At 38.7% G+C, this 21,619-nt stretch overlaps 1 protein-coding gene across 1 annotated transcript in view; it reads right to left on the bottom strand.

The window, feature by feature from the left end:
* cox10 (cytochrome c oxidase assembly factor heme A:farnesyltransferase COX10) overlaps positions 1-21,619 on the bottom strand; it is a 144,587-nt gene that overhangs the window by 82,811 nt on the left and 40,157 nt on the right. The window contains exon 4 of the mRNA XM_072558340.1: positions 10,873-10,997. Coding sequence (XP_072414441.1) covers positions 10,873-10,997 — 125 coding nt within the window. The remainder of the gene's footprint in view (positions 1-10,872; positions 10,998-21,619) is intronic.

Below are 21,619 nucleotides of genomic sequence, written 5' to 3'. Positions count from 1 at the left end.
TCCCTGGATCCTATGGACAATTTGGCCTGGCCAATCCACCTAATCTGCACACTTTGGACTGTGGGAAGAAACTGGAGTACCCAGAAGAAACCCATGCAGGCACAGGGAGAATGTGCAAACTCCACACACTGAATTGCCCATGGGTGGAAATGAACCTGGGTCGCTGGTGCTGTCGGTCGAGTGTGTGTTGCTGGAAAAGCACAGCAGGTCAGGTAGCATCTGAGGAGCTGGTAAATCGACGTTTCTGGCATAAGCCCCTCATCAGGAACAAGGTTAGTGAGACAGCAATGCTCACCACTGAGCCACAAGGTTGAACACAAGCACATAAGCACAACAATTACAGAGCAGTCAGTTTAACTTCAGTGCCAAGAAGGCTTCTTGTAGCAATTATTTGGGATAGAATTAATACTCACATGCGAAAATATGGGTTAATTACAAACAGCAAAATGGATCTCTTATGGAAAAATCATGTTTAGCAAACTAAGTTTTTTGGAGAGGTAAAAGAGTGTATTGATGAGGGTAGTGCTATTGACGTGCTGCACTTGGACTTTCAAAGGTGTTCATTGCAGTGACATGCAACAGTCTTGATTGAAAAGTACTAGCTTGTGGAATTAACAGGACAGTAACAACATGGATACAAAAGGGGATAAGGGATATAATGAGTTAAGTGAAAATGTTTTAGGCTGGTGGAAGGTTTGTAGTGAAATTCCCCAGGGTTAGCTTCGAAATTGTTGCCTGTACCTGTGTTTTTGTTTTGCTGCTGTTTACCTATTAGTTACTTATCAATGCTATTTAACTATGTGATCTGCCTATATTGCTCTCAAGACAAAGCTTTTCACTGTACCTTGGTACACGAGGCAATAAATTCAGTTCAATTCAATTCACACCAATCGTCTAGATTTTGGTGTGCAGAGGACAATTTTCAAGTTTACAGAAGATATAAAACTTGGAAGCATGATAAAATGTGAGGAGGACAGTGTAAAATTATAGATGGACATCGAAAAGATACTGGAGTGCCAGAGGTGACAATGACGTTCCGTGTGGAGAAGCATGGGTTATACATTTTGTTAAAAATATGGAGATTCAGAATAACCTAAAAAACGTTACCTAAAAGTTCTGCAGGACCAGAGACACCCGAGCGCATACTTGCATTAATCTTTAAAGGTAGGGAAGGGAGAATGAACACTTAATAGATGATACAGTATCCAAGGCTTTATGAATATAACCATAAAATACAGAAGCAAGCTGATCTTGTATAACACTAACAAAACCTCAATTGAATGTTATGTTCAGTTCTGAGAATCACATATTAGGAAGACTGCAAATGCACTGGAAAGAATGCAGAGAGGTTTACAAAAATGGTCCTAGATAGGTAAAAAATGGGCCTGGACAGAGTACATAAGGAGTAACTATTCCTTCGTATAAAAGGATTGCGAACAAGACGACACAGATATTTTGCAAAAGACTTTTCCACATACCATGTAGTGCTGGAAGTGTGGTGGAGACAGGATAAATTGAGGCATTCAAAAGAGCAATAGCTGGTTTTAGATGATTTGATTGATAGATGAATACCGAAGGTTATGGGGTAAAGGCAGGAGAATGGCACAAACTCAATCCAAAAGAGAAAAGGCTGGAAAATCTCAGCAGGTCTGGCAGCATCTGTAAGGAGAGAAAAAAGCTGACATTTCAAGTCTAACTGACCCTTTGTCAAAGCTGTATCCGCAGTAATTTGCTTTTAGGCACTAACTCAATGTTCATTTAGAAAACTGATGCAGACGTAATGGGACAAACATCATCCTTCTGCACCATAACAATCCTGAGATTCTCAGAAATTATGTTGTAAATAGGTGGTCAAAAATGCAAACATAGAAACAGGGGAGACAGAAACATGTCTGCTATATCCTGGTTAGATTAAGAACCTTTCATTCACTTGCAGCACATGGAGAATATTTCTGGCAATTTGAATAAAATAAGAGCAGTGGTCTAAAATTTTTCGTCTGCATGCCAGAAACATATACAACAGCAATTTGAGTCAAACAGATTACATTATATGTAATCTTTCTTACAGTGCACCTTACAACCACTGTTCTTCTTTCAACTTTGCAGAAAGAGATGATTACAAAATTCAACCTGGCTAACTGCGTTAGTATGGGATTGACAACAAAGCAGTCTGGAACTGGTCAGATTAGTCTCCTTCTCAAAATCTCATTTTTACCTGCTGTTGTGGTGGATAGTGAATGAAATAAGAAATGTGAATTCCAATAGTGCAAAAATGTCAAGTAGATAATCAGGAAGGCAGATAGAATGCTATCCTTTATTACGAGGGGGATGGAATACAAATGGAGAAGTCTTACTACAACTCTACACAGCATTTGGGAGACCTTAACTGGAGGACTGTGGAGGGATGTATTGACATTTGCAAAAGTTAATCCTCAGAGAGAGTTAACCATCCTAGGTTAAAGGGGTTGTCTTATGAGAAACTTTGAGTAGGTTGAGCCTATATTTGAATTTAGAAGTAGCAACCATCTTATTGAAACACAGATTCTGAGTGGACTTCTTTGGTTAGAGGCTAAAATAATTTTTCCTTTTGTGGTGGAATCTAGAATTGGAGATTCTCATTTATGGGAGAGATGTTGAGGCATTTCTTCTCTAAGGGCCATTAGTCTTTGGAATTCTCTTCCATGAAGAGCAGTGGAGGCTAGCTGAATGAATATATTCAAAAGTAGATTAGATGAATTTTTGATTTGACTTTGAAGTCAAGAATTATGCATGATGAAAACACGGAGTCAAGGCCACAATCACATCAGCTTTGGTCTTATTGAATGGTACAGCAGGCTCAATGACCTACTCCTGTTCCTTTTTTTTGTGATTCCATGTTCTTATTTGACTGCATGATCTTGTCTCAGAATTGAGCACTGTCATTGAAATATCGTACAAGTGCAATGGGAAGAATGAATGTTGTGGCAACATCAAGCAGCAATGCCCCCATTTAAAAAGCTGCTAAAGCACACCTTTAAACAGCATGAAGCTAAATTTAAAACAAATAATAGAGTTCAGAGAGTTTCTTTTACAGTCCATGAAAGCTAGCTTGACAGTCAAAGACAACAATTGTAGTTTTAAGTACAACTCTCAGACGAACCTGAAAAAGATGGCTTAAATGATAGTCTTTCCTTTGTTCTATCTCTTAACAACTTTTTCTCATTTTGATCATTCTGGAATGCTTTTGTTCTCAGTGTGATGATTATTTGCGAACCAAGACCTTGGCAAGAGATCCATCATTTCTACATACAGCTGCTCAGATCAATCACGAGTATCCATGTAATCTTAAAATTATGATTCAGCTATAGAACCAGTCAGTAATGCAAACTACTTGTGTCAATTCAAACTCACCTGTCTTACTTTAAAAAAGATCTGTGGCTATATTAAACAATATTTATTATGGGCGTCAAACTTTGATCTTGCACTTTTCATACAATAATTCTAACTAAGTGAAAATTATGGTTCATGTCCTTGGGGTAATTGTGTTAAATTGGATGACTGAGGGACTGTCTTATTATTATTTACACATTTAACCTAAGGTAAACTGTCTGCTGTGAGTTTGCTAAGTAAACTCGGTGATTTACTGGAATGTAGCCAACTGAAAAAAATATTTAAACTCTACCATCTGTCGACAAATGTTGGATTTTCTGTAGAAAGTCAAAGGAAAAGGAATATTTTGATTTTATTCACAAAATGGAAGTTTTACTTACTGCTCTAAGTAACAAGATAACAAACAGCCAGTTATTTCAATCAACCCGATTGGCTGGAATAGCTTAAAGGAGGAAAAGGACTTGAAAAGGTTTATGGAAAGAATTCCTAAGTTCAGGGTATAGGCAAATGAAGGCATGGCCACAAAAATGAAACAATTGAAATCGAGGATGCTAAAGATGGCAAAATTACATGAACACACTTATCCAAGGGGTTTTGAGGCTAGTGGAGGTTATAGAGGTACAGAATGGCTAGACCATGGAGGGACTGGAAAACAATGATAATTTTAAAATTGAAGCATTGCTAAACGTCAAACAAATGTCAGTTAGTGAGCATGGTAGGGGTAACAGAAGAGAATTTGATGTGTGTTATGGATAGCAGAATTTTTGATGAATTTAAGATTAAGGAGCCAAGAATGTGGGAAGCTGGCCAGCAATATTTAAGTCTAGAGGTTACAAAGGCAGAGATATGGGTCTCACCAACATATGAACAAGGCAGAGAGTAGAGTCATGCAATCCCCACAGCTTGAAATAGATAGTCTTAACGATGATATGGATGTGCAGTCAGAATGGCATCTTGTGGTCAAATATGGCATGAAGTTTGCAAATAGTTTGGTTTAACTATAGATAGTTGCTGGTGACATGGATGGAGTCAGCAGCTAGTGAACAGACTCTGCAGCAGGAACTAAAGACAATAGCTTCATTCTCCTTAATGTTTAATTGAAGCAAATTCCTGTTTATCCAGAATTGGATGTGGAACAAGCAGTCTGATAATTTAGTAACATGGATGCAGTCAAGCGAGATGATGACAGAGTAGGTGCAGTTCACATTCTTCAGAAAACTTAAGGTAGTGTTTTTGGATAACGCCACTGAGCTTATACATGAGAAATGAAAAAATGTCAAGAATAGATCCTTGGGGAAAACTGGTCAGCTTCGTATAATCTTTTTAAAATATGGATGAAGGAGGCACATTAAATTCATGCGATTGCTTATTCTTGCTTGTATCTCGAATGTCACTATAAATATGCAATCACATGAATTTAATGTGTCTTTATCACCAATAAGTTTATACAAAGATGACCAAAAATAAATATGTAAAAGACATCAGAAATTTACGTATAAATTGAAAACTTCAAATCCAGTTGTGACTGACAACCGCATAAAAAAGTTGTCCTTTATTCTAGAGCAAAGTAAATAATCAGATAAAACTGAACTAAAGCTGCTCATGAATGAATGACAGTAATTACATTGATAGTGGGAACTGAAGAAGCTTAATTGGTATAAACGTTCCGCTAAAAAAGATAAATGTGGAACCACATGCTAGGTGTTAAAAAGTATTTGAACAGAATTTCATTCATACTACAGTATTAGTATGAGGTTAGCAGGGAAGTTAATTCTCATTAAAGTGCTTTACTGGCCTTCAGAAGTTTATTGTCTGGTTTGCATCATTTTCTGATTCATCAAATGAAACCTCATCTATTACTAATTAGAAATATGCACTTACTCTCAAATTGTACATGACACTTGTATTTTCAAATTCAGTTTTGAAACAGCACCATAAACAATCAAGAAATATTTTGACACGTTGCTATCACAGTCACTTAATGAAGAGATGAAAGGAAGCACCACTGCTCAAGGCAATGTGTCTGGCTCAAACCAAGGCAGCTCCACACAGGCCAATCACTGCTGTGGAATGTTACTCTCTAACATGTTCTAAAATTAAGTGGTTTGTCAAATTATTTTTCATGGTTTGAACAACTCAAATCAAAATTTGGAGATTTACAATCCTGCTAGCAACCAATGTTTTTCAAACAGCTGAAACAATAAAACTGGACAAGTCAATTGCATACTTGCCAGAGAAGTTCCTGTTGCAACTGAGACAGAGTGGCACTACCACAGGTTCTATCTTAATTGCATGTAACATATTTATAGTTTAAAAAGTGCAACATAGCCAGCTTCAGGTTTTGACCCAAAAGCTGAAGTGCAAAATGGAAATGTTTATGAAACCGAAAGAAGCCACATCTGTTTATATTGGAGGAGATGACATTCAGTTAAATGTATTTCATTCAACTTCTTTATGGTGTATCGTTTGAAGGATTTCAGTTTGCAGTTAATTTGAACAGTTATTAGAATTGCGATGTTGTGAACTCTAGTATAAAATGCAAATCATTAATTCATCACTTAATATCAGAAAAAGCGAAAATGCAAATCACTCTATAGTCCTAGTGCAAGCTAAGTACTGCAAAGCTTGAAGTGAGAGAGGAAGGATCCAGTCATCATGGATTATGTATGCATCAACAATACAAGCAGGACAATGGAGTTGGTTTTACTTACTCTGAATGAGAAGCAAAGTGTCAAATAAAAAGGCTGAACCTCAAAAGGTCATATCTTAGCTTTACGACTTCAACCATTTGCAAATTGCCATAAGGTAAATCAGATTCAACAGCCGATTGCGTGACTCAAACACTGGAGCAGAAAAAGATAACTTTGTTTTGTGCAGTACTGTACCAGTACTGGGGAAAATGGCATCTGCTCCAATGGGATGATGTCTGCCTGAATCGCCCTGGGGCAGGTGTTGTTGCCAGCTGCATAACTAAGGAAGTAGAGAGGACTTTAATGTAAATAGTGGGGCAAGGAAACAAATTTGGCAAGATGTGGTAAATCAAACAGTTGAGACAAGACCATAGAGAAAGGTATACTATGGGAAATGATAAATGGACTTTGATAGGAAGGGACAGCGAGCATGAATCCAAGAAACCTCAAAAGCGATGCTGTGGTAGGCATTTAAGAGGATATTTCAGAATAGATAATATAGACACTTTCTAATGAGTAAGAAAAATTCCAATGGGTGGACCCACCATCAGGGATTAATAATATTGAAACAAAAGAAAAAGCACATAATTATGCAAAAGCAAGTCGCAGGTCATAAGAAAGGATGGAATTTTTTTTTAAATTACCAAAAAAATTAATAAAGTCGGAGAAAATTAGAGTAGGAGAAAAACTAGCTAGAAACCTAAAAACAGATAATAAGTATTTCTATAAATTTTAAAGAAGAGTTAATGTTAGTATTGATCCTATAGAAATTGAGATTGGAGAGTTAGTAATGAAAATAAGAAAATGGCAGATGAATTGAACAGGTATTTTTTATCAGTCTTCATTGTAGAGGATACAAGTAACATTCCAGAAGCAATAATAAAGCAGAAAATGGAAGGGAGGGAGGCACTCAGCAAAAGTCACAAGCACCAACATAATAGTATGAAGGAAATATGTTGCAGCTGCATACTGATAGGTCTCTAGGTCCTAATGGCCTTCATTCTGGGGTCTTAAATGAAGTGGCTAATGAGATAGTTAATGCATTGGTTTTAATTTTCCAGTCTGGGGGTAGTCTGACTAGATTGATAAATAGCAAATATAATTTCTAATCAAAAAGCAAAGCACTTTAGGGCAGTTAGCTTTACATCTGCCTTGGGAGAATGTTAGAAACCATTATTTAAAAAAGTTATAGCAGGGAACTTGGATAACTTCAAGGTAATTAGCCTGGTTTAATATAATTTTGTGGAAGGAAAGTCATGTTTGACAAATCTATTGACATTCTTCAGAGGTAACACGTACTGTGAATAAAAGGGAACCAGTACATGTACTGAACTTGGATTTCCAGACAGCATTTGCTGAGGTGCCACAAAGTCATTGTGTGCAAAATAAAAGTTTGTGGCGCAAGGATTAGAATATTTGCATTGATAGAAGATTGGCAGGCTCACAGGAAGCAGAGAATAGGCATAAATGGATCTTTTTCAGGTTGGCAAGATATAACGAATGTGCAATAGGGATCGATGCTATGACCTTCACTGTTTACAAATTATACTAATGACTTGGACAAAGGGGTGGTGGTCAATTTGTTATGCCACAGATACATAGGAAACTCAGTTATGAAAAAGACATATAGAAAGAGTATAAAAAGATATAGGTTGGTGAAGAGAGTCGACAAAACTGTGGCAAATGGAGTATAATGTGGGAAAATGTGAAACTCTTCGATTTTGGAAGAAAGAATCAAAAAACATATTATCTAAATGGTGAGAAATTGCAGAGCCCTTGAGGGATATCAATGTCCTCATGTATGAATTGATATAAGTAACTCAAATAATTAGAAAAGCTAATAGAATATTATCATTTATTACGAGAGGAATCAAATACAAAAGTGGCCAAACTTCAGCTTTACAGGGCAATTGTAAAACCACATCTGTGCACAGTATTGTCACCCTTTTTAAGAAAGGATGTAAATGTATTAGAAACAGTTCAGAGAAAGTTTACCTGGAATGCAAGGGGAGGTTTGTTTTATGAGGAAAGGTGGGGGGTGGGGGGGGGGATGGGGAGAACGGAGCATAGAGTAGAATTGGTGAATGGGAGTGGGGATGGAGGTGATAGGTCAGAGAGGAGGGTGGAGTGGATAGGTGGAAAGGAAGATAGGCAGGTAGGACAGGTCATGGGGGTGTGCTGAGCTGGAAGGTTGGAACTAGGGTGAGGTGGGGGGGGGAAATGAGGAAACTAGTGAAATCCACATTGATGCCCTGGGGTTGAAGTGTTCCGAGGCGGAAGATGAGGCGTTCTTCCTCCAGGCATCGGGTGGTGAGGGAGCGGTGGTGGAGGAGGCCCAGGACCTGCATGTCCTTGGCAGAGTGGGAGGGGGAGTTGAAATGTTGGGCCACAGGGTTGATTGTTGCGGGTGTCCCAGAGATGTTCCCGAAAGCGTTCTGCTAGGAGGCATCCAGTCTCCCCAATGTACAGGAGACCGCATCGGGAGCAACAAATACAATAAATGATATTGGTGGATGTGCAGGTAAAACTTTGATGGATGTGGAAGGCTCCTTTGGGCCTTGGATGGAGGTGAGGGACGTGGTGTGGGCGCAGGTTTTGCAATTCCTGCAGTAGATTAGTGTATTGCCCTGTGAAATAAAGCTGCTTACCAAGTCTGTGTCACCAAGTCTTTTTACAGAGCACTTTCAGAGAGACTAAAAATGATACATAAAAGGATGGGTAGATATCAGTTCAGGTCACAAGGAGTTGTTTGCCATGGTTCAGGTTTATACTCAAGTGGATAGTGTGAATCAGCTCTAGTAATAACATGACATTCAGACTGCTTATGGGAGTGATCAATAGTGAAGCTAAGCCATTCACAGCAGATGCAAAACCTTTAACAGGCAATTGGATTCAGTTAGCATCATCCTGCCTTCAGTCAAGTCTGACTCTCGAGTCAATACTTTAAAAATCCAATCGGGAGATGTGAGTGTCACTGGCTAAGCCAGTATTTGTTGCCCATCTCTAATTCCTTAGAGAACTATTAAGAATCATCCAAATTGCTATGGGTCTGAAATCACTTTCATTCTTAAAGGATATTAATGAACCAGTAGGGTTTTTATACCAATCAACAATGGTTACAACTTCCATTAGGCTAACTTTTTATATCAGATTTTTATTAAATTCAAATTTCACCATCTGACAGTGTGTGTTGAATCCATGTCCCCAGAACATAAGAAAGATTTTCTTGATTACTTGTCCAGTCACATTACCACAGTGCTGTTTCCTACTCCTGCTTTACCTAAGGCACCAAAGGGAGCCATTCAGCCCATCCACAGATAAGTGCAGTCAATCCTACTACTCTATTTGACCTCTTTAACCAAATAAAGGTATTTCTTCAAGTGTTCACCCAATTTGTTTTGAAATAATTGTTTCCACTTAACCATCAATAGCAGCAAATCATTGCCTACAAAGAGTTCCTCCTGATAAATGTCCTGTGGTTCTTGCCAAAGACCTTAAACCTGTGTCCATTAGTCATTATACCAGTAGCTAATGGACAGTTTTCCATCAGCCATATTATTTACACCTGTCATCAGGTTGTTTATCACTAATAAATCCCTTCTCAATTTCCTTTATTCCAAGGAAATCCTCCCAAGTTTCTTCAAACAACCCTGGAGTTGATATTCACTGTCCATGAAACTTTACTGGTAAATCTCTTTTGTATTCTGTCAAGGACCCATACATGCCAGGAATTGAATAAAAATCCCAAGACTGATTATAGTACAGCACAGAGGATGTTAGATACCATTAAATGTGTCGTCTTTGAAATGTGTTGTTTTACAAAGATCCTGTTTGACTATTCAGGTGGATGCAAGATGTTCTACAGCATTACTGAAAGAGAATCAGGGAGTCTCATTTTGTCATCTGGATTTCTGACCTCTCAGAATCGAGGATATGACAAAATGCTGGGAAAATGGAACAGTGCTGAAGGTCAGCCACGACTGCATTGCAAAGCAGAGCGTGCTCAAGGTGCCAAATGTTCTATTGTTGATAATACTTCTTTTTTTCTTTTGTCCTTGGCATCAAAATCAACCAACAGGCCATTTATTGTCTTTGCTATTGCTTGGATTTTACAGACAGCAAAGTGCCTGTTGCATTGAACTACGTAACAGTGATTGGCTTCAAAAGTACATCACCAGCATTTTGGGAAGTATTAAGAATGTGAAGATGCTTTATCAACACAAGTTCTTCTTTCAAGCTAATATTCTTCTTAAACATTGATTGCCTGAAGATCAGAAACATGCACTGATATAATTTGGCCTCAGTGGTCAAGGCTACTGGCTTTCAGCAGACAGAAAGGCACCAGTTGTGAACAATGATAAAACACTATCAAAATGCACACATGGTTATATCATGAAATTCAGACAGAAGGACATTTTTCATATATAACCACTATCCCAAGGACAATCTGTCCCTTTCTTAAAATTACTTGGTGCATGCATCAATTTAAAAGTAAAAGAAAATAAAAACCTTACAGTTTATTATACAATCTGAAGTGCATATACATATTGCTTATTTAAGTTTTGGCAGAATTTGAAGATTTTAATAGCTTGCCTTGTCAGTTTTATGTCAACAGAAAGGCCAGAAGATCATCTTTACTCCACTGAAAAAATATCGAAGATTTTACTTTGCTAATTGAGGTTGCCAATTTGCAAGTGCTTTTAACAAACATGATACTGTAAAATGTTTCCGACCCTGAAAAGGTGGTGAAACTCACATCCTACATTAATGTGCTCAGTTTTTGGCCTGGTTTGTGTTAAAGTGAATAACTCACCTGGTTAATGGAGTTGGCAGCACAGGAAGCAAGGCCTGTTCCAAAAGTGGCGAGAAGGAAACAGCCAAGGTCAAAGGGTACAGGTGCCATTGCAAATCCAGCAGATGCAGTTGTTGCAACTAAAGCTGAAAGAAACAAGAAACAGGAAGAGAGGAAATCATTTATAATTTCAAAACAAAGTCAGTAATGAGAGCTTTTCTGATATAGCTTAAGAAGTTTCTGGCTTTAAGAATGGTTGGAAAAATCGAACATCATTTACGCCACTTTCAGTGACTATATCATTTTAATGAGACTTGTACATCTTCAATGCCCTACACAGGCACTACATGAGGCTCAATTTTGAGCCATGGGAGAGAGATATTCCTTTGAAAAAGATGCAAGGAGCAGAGAGGTTGCAGTCTGAACAAATCAATGCTGAATCATTGTTTACATTATATTTTGATGTATTCATAAAATCAATAGATAGATAGATGCCCTCTTTACAAGTACACTTAAAATATTTGAGGGTTAAAGTGTATAATTGTGAAGCTTGATAGCTGGTCCCCAAGCCTAACCAGAAAAACACAAGCAATGCTGATATGATGTCCAAGAAACATTCCAAAACATCTATGCTGAACAAAACGCATTTTAAAAACTAAGCATGATTTAAGGCAACTAATAGGCTTCCTATAGAATAAACCAACTTTACAGACTTCAGAAATGGTTATAAATTTGAATACTATTGTAATTAGTAACAGATGTTACCTTTGATTAAATCCCATTATTAAGACTGAGGGAGCTCCATAGACTTTGCTTCTTTCTGCATTATTTTTGTAGTCAGCTTATCAAGGTGCTCAGATGTAATAAGTCAAAGCAACTTTCCTTGCCAACAGGCTTGCTGCAAAATCAATGACCTTTCCATCTTTCAAATTAAATCAAAGCTTCTCCCTTTCATGCATGAAACAGACACAAAATGCTTGAGAAGAATGGATCAGAGTAATTTTAAGGCAACGTAATTCTGAGATGAGGAGAGGTGGAGAATAGTCAACATTAAAGTAAAACTTAACATCTCATTGGCTAAATTCATTGATCAAAGCCCTATCAAGTCTTCTTTTGCTTTGAACAAATCCCTTGATATATTACATCAGATATAAGAGCTCACTCTAAAAAGACAGTGGAGATCAATTACCTTGCTACAGAGATCCATTGTGGGTTACCTGGCTTTAAAAAAAAGCCGTCATTCAATTTTGTTTAAGTTACTGAAAAACCTTTTTTTTCCATACATTATATTCTTATGTGATAGACCTTATAACCCTGGCATTCTGTGTTAGAATGACATATATTGTGTAACTATGTTTGCTCAAAACCTCAAAATGTGACTGATGCTAACTGGCTGAGGCCATTCAGAGTGCAATTGCAGATTTAACCACCCATCTCTCGTAATGTTACTCAGAGAGAGCGAGAGAATATATAATTTTTATAATACAGGGATTATCAAGTTCCGACAGCAATCAATTCCAGGAAGTAAGAAAATTCCACAACAGTAGGTTATGCTCTTTCTTTTGAAGAATCTCTTTTAAAAAGACCTTTCTTTTTTCTACCCTGTCAGCTTGTTGTTTCCTCTTCAATCCAGAAAGTCTCTCCCTCTCAGGGCCGAAAAGAGAAACTCAGTCAAGTAAGTCAAGACTGTGACATATGAAAGTTATATGCAAGTCATGACCAGCTTGTTAGGAATAATTCTGGTTTTAGATAAACCATTGCACCAGCCTGTTCTTTCATTGTTTTGTTAAGTTTATCTGTCAGCTGCTCATCTTGTGCTAGCTCTATCAGCAGAAACCAATCAAGATACAGAATTAATTCAGCATCGGCTTGGGCTTTGGCTGTAACAGCTAATAACAGAAGATCCAGAATCTTGCTTCTATTAATTAATTCCACTGAATATTATTTTAATTGAGAAATACAGTAGAAGAACAAACTGCTTCTGTTTAGAACACATTTTTAAAAAGACAATCTGTTGTATCAATTTGGTATAAGGCTCAAATATTTGTGAGAAATACTGCACAAACTAGGCAGTCTTCCATCAGTTAGCCTGGAATGCCAAATGGTGGATGTTTTTTTATAAACGTAAACAGGACTTTCATACTTGTGAAACTGATACCATAGTCAGCTTGTACTTTGCATTATACATGCAACTCCTCTCAAATCTGTGCAAGTTTCTACAAGAGGTTCATTCCAATAATTGACTGCATTTACGGATAAATGAAAATATATATAAAAAGTGCTGCTGAGGTGACATTGTACAGTTAAAGTTTCATTTTTTGATCCACAATCGTCTAACTTTGGACAGCATTTTTAGGCAATACAACAGTGATATTTATTGTTTCTGGCAATTTTAAACACATTGGGATAGATTTTACGATCAGTAAAATTAACAATGATCATGTTGAAACAGTACATATCAGACAGTACTTTCTAGCATCCAAACATGCTGCTTAAATATGCAAATATTGAAGCTGCTGTAGAAGATACCCTGCTGTCCAATTTAAATAAAGGCAATTGCATAAAATTATTGCACTTCCTTACTAGTTCTGAACTTGAGATGGCTGAAAAGGTTAGAACTGTGAATTTAGGACCAAGTGAGTTTTGATAGCATGAGAAGTGATAAATATTGAACAGCAGTGTCTGATTTTGAAAAAGTAATTTTGCATATGTGGAACTTCATTAGCGTTTGGTGATTCAATACAAGATTTCCGTTTTACTCATTCTGCCTCTTTTGTATCTTTTAATATTTTCTTTCTATACATCATTTGAATCCAATGTTTATTGGTGCTTTATACTGTGTTATTCAAGTGCTGCTAGTGTGGATTTCCTCTCAACTTGATGCATTGAAGAGACATACTGTTATTTTCCTGCTCTCCAAAGTCCAGTAGAGAGGACCGTGCAGGATCAGATGCCAAGTCAGAGCAAGTCTGTTCGCTAAAGCCCAGTAGATTTTTATGGGCAGTTGATAATGAGCTGATCAGTGAGTAGCATTCCTTTATAACTGGCTGCAAAATTCAGACCATTAAAAACAGCCTTTTTCGTTTTCTTTTTCCAACTATATTTTAGTGTAATGTCTGTTGCTATCACTATGCTACAGGACACACTAGCAGTCTGCTTTTGCCAACAGAAGGCAGTAGAAATTGTGTCAAAACAGAGAATAATAAATTGGTCTGCAAATTCTTTTCTCAATCTTATAAAGTCCCTTTTGAGGAATGACAATATTAAACCAAGTTGACCCACTATATATTTCACCATGTTAATTGTTGTTAAGTACCAGCCTGCTGAAACTAACTTTACTTAAATAACTGACTCATTTCCTCTCTTGGAGTTTTGCCAATACCAGATAACAACAAATTTCTGGTTTTCAGATATCTTGCTATAGCATAGGTTAATCACTAAATAAATTATCAAATTCCCTTCAGCAGTTGCAATTTAATATTGTTTACATATATTAAATGTAGTTGTTGGCACACTTTTATGACCAAGTTAATAAAATAAGGTAGCATTTAATTCTTTAAAAGTAGATGCCATCTAATACCATAACCTTAAGCAATGGTTGCTGCTTAGTTTCTAGGTTTCTAATATATCCCTTCATCATGTATTCTTTTAAACTGTTGAAATAGTATTGACGTTCTTGTGACACATAATGTGTAACACCACAATCCAATTTTTAATGATATAAGAGTGGATGGAATGGACTGCTGTAGGGAAGCCCAGGTTTGTAATTTTGGAGTTCAACCAGCTAAATTAGATTAGATTAGATTAGATTCCTTACAGTGTGGAAACAGGCCCTTCGGCCCAACAAGTCCACACCGCCCCGCCGAAGCGTAACCCACCCATACCCCTACATCTACATCTACCCCTTACCTAACACTACGGGCAATTTAGTATGGCCAATTCACCTGACCTGCACATCTTTGGACTGTGGGAGGAAACCGGAGCACCCGGAGGAAACCCACGCAGACACGGGGAGAATGTGCAAACTCCACACAGTCAGTCGCCTGAGGCGGGAATTGAACCCGGATCTCTGGCGCTGTGAGGCAGCAGTGCTAACCACTGTGCCACCGTGCCGCCTAAAGAATTGAACCCGGGTCTCAGGCACTGTGCCACCGTGCCGCCCACGTGCCAATCTATACACATTGACAAGAGAGCAATGATAAAATAAAAGAAGGACTTATATTAATATAGTACCTTTAATGGCCATGTGAAATTATGTTTTACTGTCAACAGAATAAATTTGAAGTGCAGTGATTGTCATAATGGAGCCACTGCTGGTTTCAACACAGAAAACCCCCACAAATAGCAATGTGCTAATTATCATATAAACAGTTTTTGTGGTATTCATTGAGGGATAAATATTAGCCAGGAGGATGACTCCTCTGATTTACTTTGAAATAGTACTATGGGATCCTCGATGTACACTAGAACAGGCAAGTAGGACCTTAGCTTAATGGCGTAATAGACAGATGGCATTTCTGACAGTGCCACACACCCACAGCACTGCAGTGTCAGCCTTGATCTTTGTACTCAAGTTCTTGAATGGTACTTGAACCCAGAACTTTGACTCACTGGAAAACACTTGGATGTAGTACTATCATCTTCTTGATTACAACACTGAACATGCGTCATACCCATCAAATAGTAGGCCCACCATTTAGTGATGCATAACTTCAGTGGAAGCTGCTTGCTTTTGTGCAGCCCACTCATAATATCATCACTAAACCTTGGATTATGAGCATATGTTCCTGCATATAGCTTTCAGGTAACAACTTCAGCAGCTGTTATTCCAAGTCTCAGTGTTTCCATATCAATGATACAATATCAGTTTCTGGTGCATTTAGCTGTAATCACTAACTTGGTATTTGCTATCCTCATCCACTGACCCTCTGCTGTTACATCCTGTAGAAAGGGAGCATTGCCTTTTCTTTGGGATGAGTAGGAGGCGCCTTCAAATTGTACAGATTAAGTTTTAAGTTAAAGCATTTTCACGCTGCATCAATTATGGGTTGGCTGCAAAACACCATTAACGATTAAATTATCTGTTAAATATAGTGCAGAAGATAGACAGATTAATTTACTGGTTTTGAAACAAATGAATAAAAATGACTTGATAAAGAAAAAGTCACATCATGAAACTGGCCTTTTCCATTAACATTCCTTGAACATGGGAAAATTAATTGCTATGCTGTAATTGAAATGGCCAGTAACAGATGGGTAGTTCGTGAAGTGTCAAACTTAGATTTGCTTTGTTCATTTGTTACAATAATTTTGCCTACACAACTGATCTGTATAAAAGGCAAACAGAGAATAAGTCAGTTGTTTAGTCGCCACCACTGACCTTGAAGGATGTATTTCATCCCACAAATGCAGTTCCAATAGCAATTAAGTTGTTTTAATGGATCCTTTTAGTTAATTATTATAAATGATAAAATAACAGAAGGACCATGTACTTTCCATGTAAGGTGAGTAAAAAATACAAAATAACCACTTTCCATATTACAGAAATTAATTGTTGACATTCTTTGATTCAAACTACAGGTATGATTAAAAGCAAATCATAAAATAACCAAATTAATTGCACTCAAAAGGCAGAATGATCATTGTAAGTGGAACCTTTATGATGAATCTCCGTTAAGGAAAACAAATGTTCCTTACATCCAGATGTTTTGCTGAAGCAAACACTTTGGAATGCAAGAAAAATAAGGGGTGCCTGGACAAATATTACTGCCAAAAAACGTGTTTTAATTCAAGATGCTTGCTGACTACCGTTTGATATTTTAAATTGATTCAAGCTAAAAACAAAATTAAATCCTCTTCTAAACAGACCACTATCCTCACTGCTTGAGTCTAAATACAGAAATTTAAAATGTTTGAAAGCATATTAAAATGAACAACTTTAACCAGGTAATTTTTCTCTCCTCTCTCCAAGACAATGACCTACACTGAGCTATTGGATGAGACGTTAAAGCAAGATTACATTTGTACTCACAGGAGATGTAAAGGCTGGAAAACAGGGGAGCTCCTCTTCTGCAATTGACTTTGGCACTACTTACCTCCAAACTAATATCGCAAAACAGATTTTGTCATGCACTTCACTGTTGTTTGTGGAATTTTGCTGTGTGCAAATCAGATGCCATATTTATGTACGTTAAAATAGTGAAAACATTTTAAATAAACCTCATTGGCTTTAAAATTGCCTTGGGACATCTGAGATCATGAATGCAGCTATTTAAATACAAATCCTTTCCTTTAACATATTGAAAATTTGATTTACCTTATACTGCTAGTGCAAGCTAAATGACGTCAAAGACAAAAGAAAATGTATTCCACTAATCACTCACTGGGTCAACACAGTGTTATCCATCTATAAGTGCCCGGAAGGCAATGGTGAACTGCCTTCTTGAAACTGCAGCTCTTGGGGTGTAGGTACACCCTAAGAACTGTTAGGAGGGGAATCCAGGATTAAGAACTAGCAACAGTGAAGTTTCAAGTCAGGATGCTGTGTGGCTTGGCGAGGAACTTGTAGGTGATGATGTTCCCATGCATCTGCTGGCCTTATCCTTCTCGATGGTAGAGGTTGAGAGTTTGGAAGTTGCTGTTGAATGACTACATCTTATAAACAGCACACACTGCTACCACAGATGATACAATGTTGAAGGGAATGGGTCTTGAAGATGGTGAATGGGGTATCAATCAAGTGCAATGTTTTGTTCTGGATTTGATCAAGCTGCTTCAGTGTTGTTGGAGCTGCACTCACCCAGGTGTCACACTTAACTGCGAGGAACATGCAGATGATTGTGTCCCAGTGTCCCAAAAGCCATAATGAAATATATAAAATCCCATTGTGATTATCAAAGTGATCAATATGTCTGACTGACTGTTATACAGGTCAAAAGCAATTCACACCAGGTGGACAAAACTTTAACAAAAATGCTGAGAAAAGGATTTCTATTTACAACTGCACCCCTTCAAGACCCTGAAATATACACATACACAAACCTATTCACAATTAAGACAGAGAAAGACAAACTGTAAATGGAAAAGGAATATAGATAGGGTAAAAAAAAATTGAGGATCACAATTCCAAATTTCAAGGGTGGGTTAAAATGCTTTCAGTTTTTTATGACGACAAAGTGTTGCCTGTGTATTGACAGTCATTCTTCAATTCAATTCCATGGTCAAGCAAGTAGACCTTGGTCATTTTTTTGTTTGAGTTCCCTCTTTTAAGCTTTTCCAATTTTCATAAAATCTTGACAGTACAGATAGAGGCCATTTCAGCCCATCAAGTCTGCAGCATTTCTCCAATTAACATCCCACGCAGATCTGTCGCCAGCACTCTATCCCTGTAACCCTGCATTTAACATGGCTAATCCACCCAGACTTCACATCCCTCGACATCACGGGGGAATTTAACATGGCCAATCCAACTAAGCTTCACATCTTTGTACTGTGGTAGAAAATACAGCACCAAGCAGAAACTCGTGCAGACATAGGGAGAACGTGCAAACACCACACAGACAGTCTCTTAAGACTGGAATAGAACCAGAGTGCCTGATGCTGTATGGCAGCAGAGCGAAGGACTGTGCCACCATGCTGCTTTTTATTGTCTTCTGCCCACATGCAGAGAGAGAAAGGGAAGAGATGGTTGCTTTTTGCTTCAGGCCTTTGTTTCTCTCTGCTCCCCCGAGAGTTACAGCTTTTAGACATTCAGCAATACAACTAGAGGGCAACTTAATAACAAACTGCTGGTGCTGCTCAGTCTTGAGATCTTCCTCTTTCTGCTTCAAATAACAATATTGTACAACACAGCTCAAAAATATACAACTTGATTTTTAAGTTGCAAAATTCTCCTAGTATTTCAGTTATAGTAATCCATTTCAGTTATAGTCCTAAAAGAGGAAAATATGTGGGTTCTTATGCAACGAAGTGGAGAATTTTCCATCCTAATCCTGATTGTCCTGTGCAGATGGTGGATAGGCTTTTGAAGATACAATTCTGGATTAGTGGTGCTGGAAGAGCACAGCAGTTCAGGCAGCATCTGAGGACCAGGAAAATCGACGTTTTGGGCAAAAGCCATTCATCAGAAATAAAGGCAGAGAGCCTGAAGCGTGGAGAGATAAGCTAGAGGAGCGTGGGGGTGGGGAGAAAGTAGCAGAGAGTACAATGGGTGAGTGGGGGAGGGGATGAAGGTGATAGGTCAGGGAGGAAGGTGGAGTGGATAGGTGGAAAAGAAGATACGCAGGTAGGACAAGTCATGGGGACAGTGCTGAGCTGGAAGTTTGGAACTAGGGTGAGGTGGGGGAGGGGAAAATGAGGAAACTGTTGAAGTCCACATTGATGCCCTGGGGTTGAAGTGTTCCGAGGCGGAGGATGAGGCGTTCTTCATCCAGGCGTTTGGTGATGAGGGAGCGGCAGTGAAGGAGGCCCAGGACCTCCATGTCCTCGGCAGAGTGGGAGGAGGAGTTGAAATGTTAGGCCACAGGGCGGTGTGGTTGATTGGTGCGGGTGTCCCGGAGATGTTCCCTAAAGCGCTCTGCTGGGGGGCGTCCAGTTTCCCCAATGTAGAGGAGACCGCATCGGGAGCAACGGATACAATAAATGATATTAGTGGATGTGCAGGTAAAACTTTGATGGATGTGGAAGGCTCCTTTAGGGCCTTGGATAGAGGTGAGGGAGGAGGTGTGGGCGCAGGTTTTGCAGTTCCTGCGGTGGCAGAGGAAGGTGCCAGGATGAGAGGGTGGGTTGTAGGGAGGCGTGGACTTGACCAGGTAGTCACTGAGGGAACTGTCTTTGTGGAAGGCGGAAAGGGGTGGGGAGGGAAATACATCCCTGGTGGTGGGGTCTTTTTGGAGGTGGCGGGAATGTCGGCGTATGATTTGCTTTATGCGAAGATTGAGCACCAGGGGCGTTCTGTCCTTGTTACGGTTGGAGGGGTGGGGTCTGAGGGCGGAGGTGCAGGATGTGGACGAGATGCGTTGGAGGGCATCTTTATCCTCCTCTGAAGGAGGAGGATACAAAGTGAGTTACCCATTGCAGAATTCCCAACCTTTGATCTAGTTATATCCACAGTATTTATTTCGCTGGTCTAACTTACTATCATCCTGGTAACCCCCAGGATGTTAATAGTGGGGGATTACATTATAAGAATGTCCTTGAACATTAAGTTTGATTTTTTTCTTGTCTGAGATGATCATTGCCCTGTACTTGCACGACATGAATGATACTCGTTAAGCATGGACATCGTCCACGTGCTGCTGCATACGTATCCAAATTGCTTCAGTATCTGAGGGGTCCCCAGTGCTGAATGTGCAGAATGTTGTGTAATTATTATTGAACATCCCCACTTTTGCCCTTATGATGGAGGGAAGGTCATTGATAAAGTAGCTGAAGATGGTTGGGCTAAGGACACTGTGTTGAAGCACTCATGGAAATACTTATAATTCTTACTATGTTAGAAAATCCATGTTTAAATCATAGAAGGGAGAAGTAGTAATCCTTCAGAAACTATACTGAAAGAAATCTTTGACCTGAGAATTTGTTCAGAGAACTTTGAGGATGAAAAGGCACAATAAGTGCAAGCTATTTTGTTTTTTTTTGAAAAAGGCTCATTTTAAGTGAGGTGGATTTGTTATGTCAGTCAGCAATGATGCAGAACACCGTTGTCTTCCAGTCACATGACAGCCACAAAGATCAATCCAACAGCAACAGCAAGGCTTTATGTTCTCGGGAGTAAACTCTGGAAAGATTTGGAATCACAAAAGGTGATCTGCAAAGCTCTGAAACAGCGGGAAGACAAAGTTTCATCCAAACACGTTCTTATAGCACATTCTCAAGTGTGAGCTATCCTATACAAAACAATATGGGGTGATGCAGTCTATTTTATGCAATGCCATATTCCTTTTTATCAGCAATATTTACGCTTCCAGAATGTCAAAGTAACAGATAATTTTATTTTTGTTTCAACAACAAACATGTATTTTAAAACTGAGGTGAGTGAACACAACTCTCTGATCTCTATCCTTGTGCTTATGCTGAAACATGAAAACTCTTAACACAGTGGCAACATTGTAGCCCAGGTTTCTCTGTAATTTGACACAGCCTTTAATGATAAATACCATATAATGAAAGACTAGTGCAGTCATAGAAGTATACTCGGCAACAGTTAATGGCCTAAACTAGTTCTTGTTCATACAGAAAGAATCCCTGAAATAAAAATGCACTCCAGGAAAGTTACAAAAACACAAATCAAAACAGATACTAAAACAGTATCTGGGTGGATCAGAAAGGACAGAGGTTGGCAAGGGAAAATCCCATCCGACTCATTTTAGCACCACATTAACCCACAACACATCCAGCATCTTTCAATTTTTTTTATTGACAGGATGTAGACATCGCTGGCTCAATCAGCATTTGTTGCTCACCCCTAACTGCCCAGAGTCAACCACATTGCCGTGGGTTTGGAACCACATGTAGGCCAGAGCAGGTGAGAATAGCAGTTTCCTTCCCCAAAAGAACAGTAGTGACCCAGATGAGTTTTTCTAACAATCGACAATGGATTCATGATTGCCGATAGACACTTAATTCCAGATTCTGGATTAGTGATGCTGGGAGAGCACAGCAGTTCAGGCAGCATCCGAGGAGCTGTACTGAATTTTAGAAACTGAATTTAAATTTCACCATCAGCTTTGGCAGGATTTGAACGTGGGTCTTTGGAGTAACAGCCCAG

This window comes from Chiloscyllium punctatum, chromosome 39, assembly GCF_047496795.1.
Source record: "Chiloscyllium punctatum isolate Juve2018m chromosome 39, sChiPun1.3, whole genome shotgun sequence".
NCBI classification, from domain to species: domain Eukaryota; kingdom Metazoa; phylum Chordata; class Chondrichthyes; order Orectolobiformes; family Hemiscylliidae; genus Chiloscyllium; species Chiloscyllium punctatum.
This window is presented reverse-complemented; position numbering and strand designations above follow the sequence as displayed.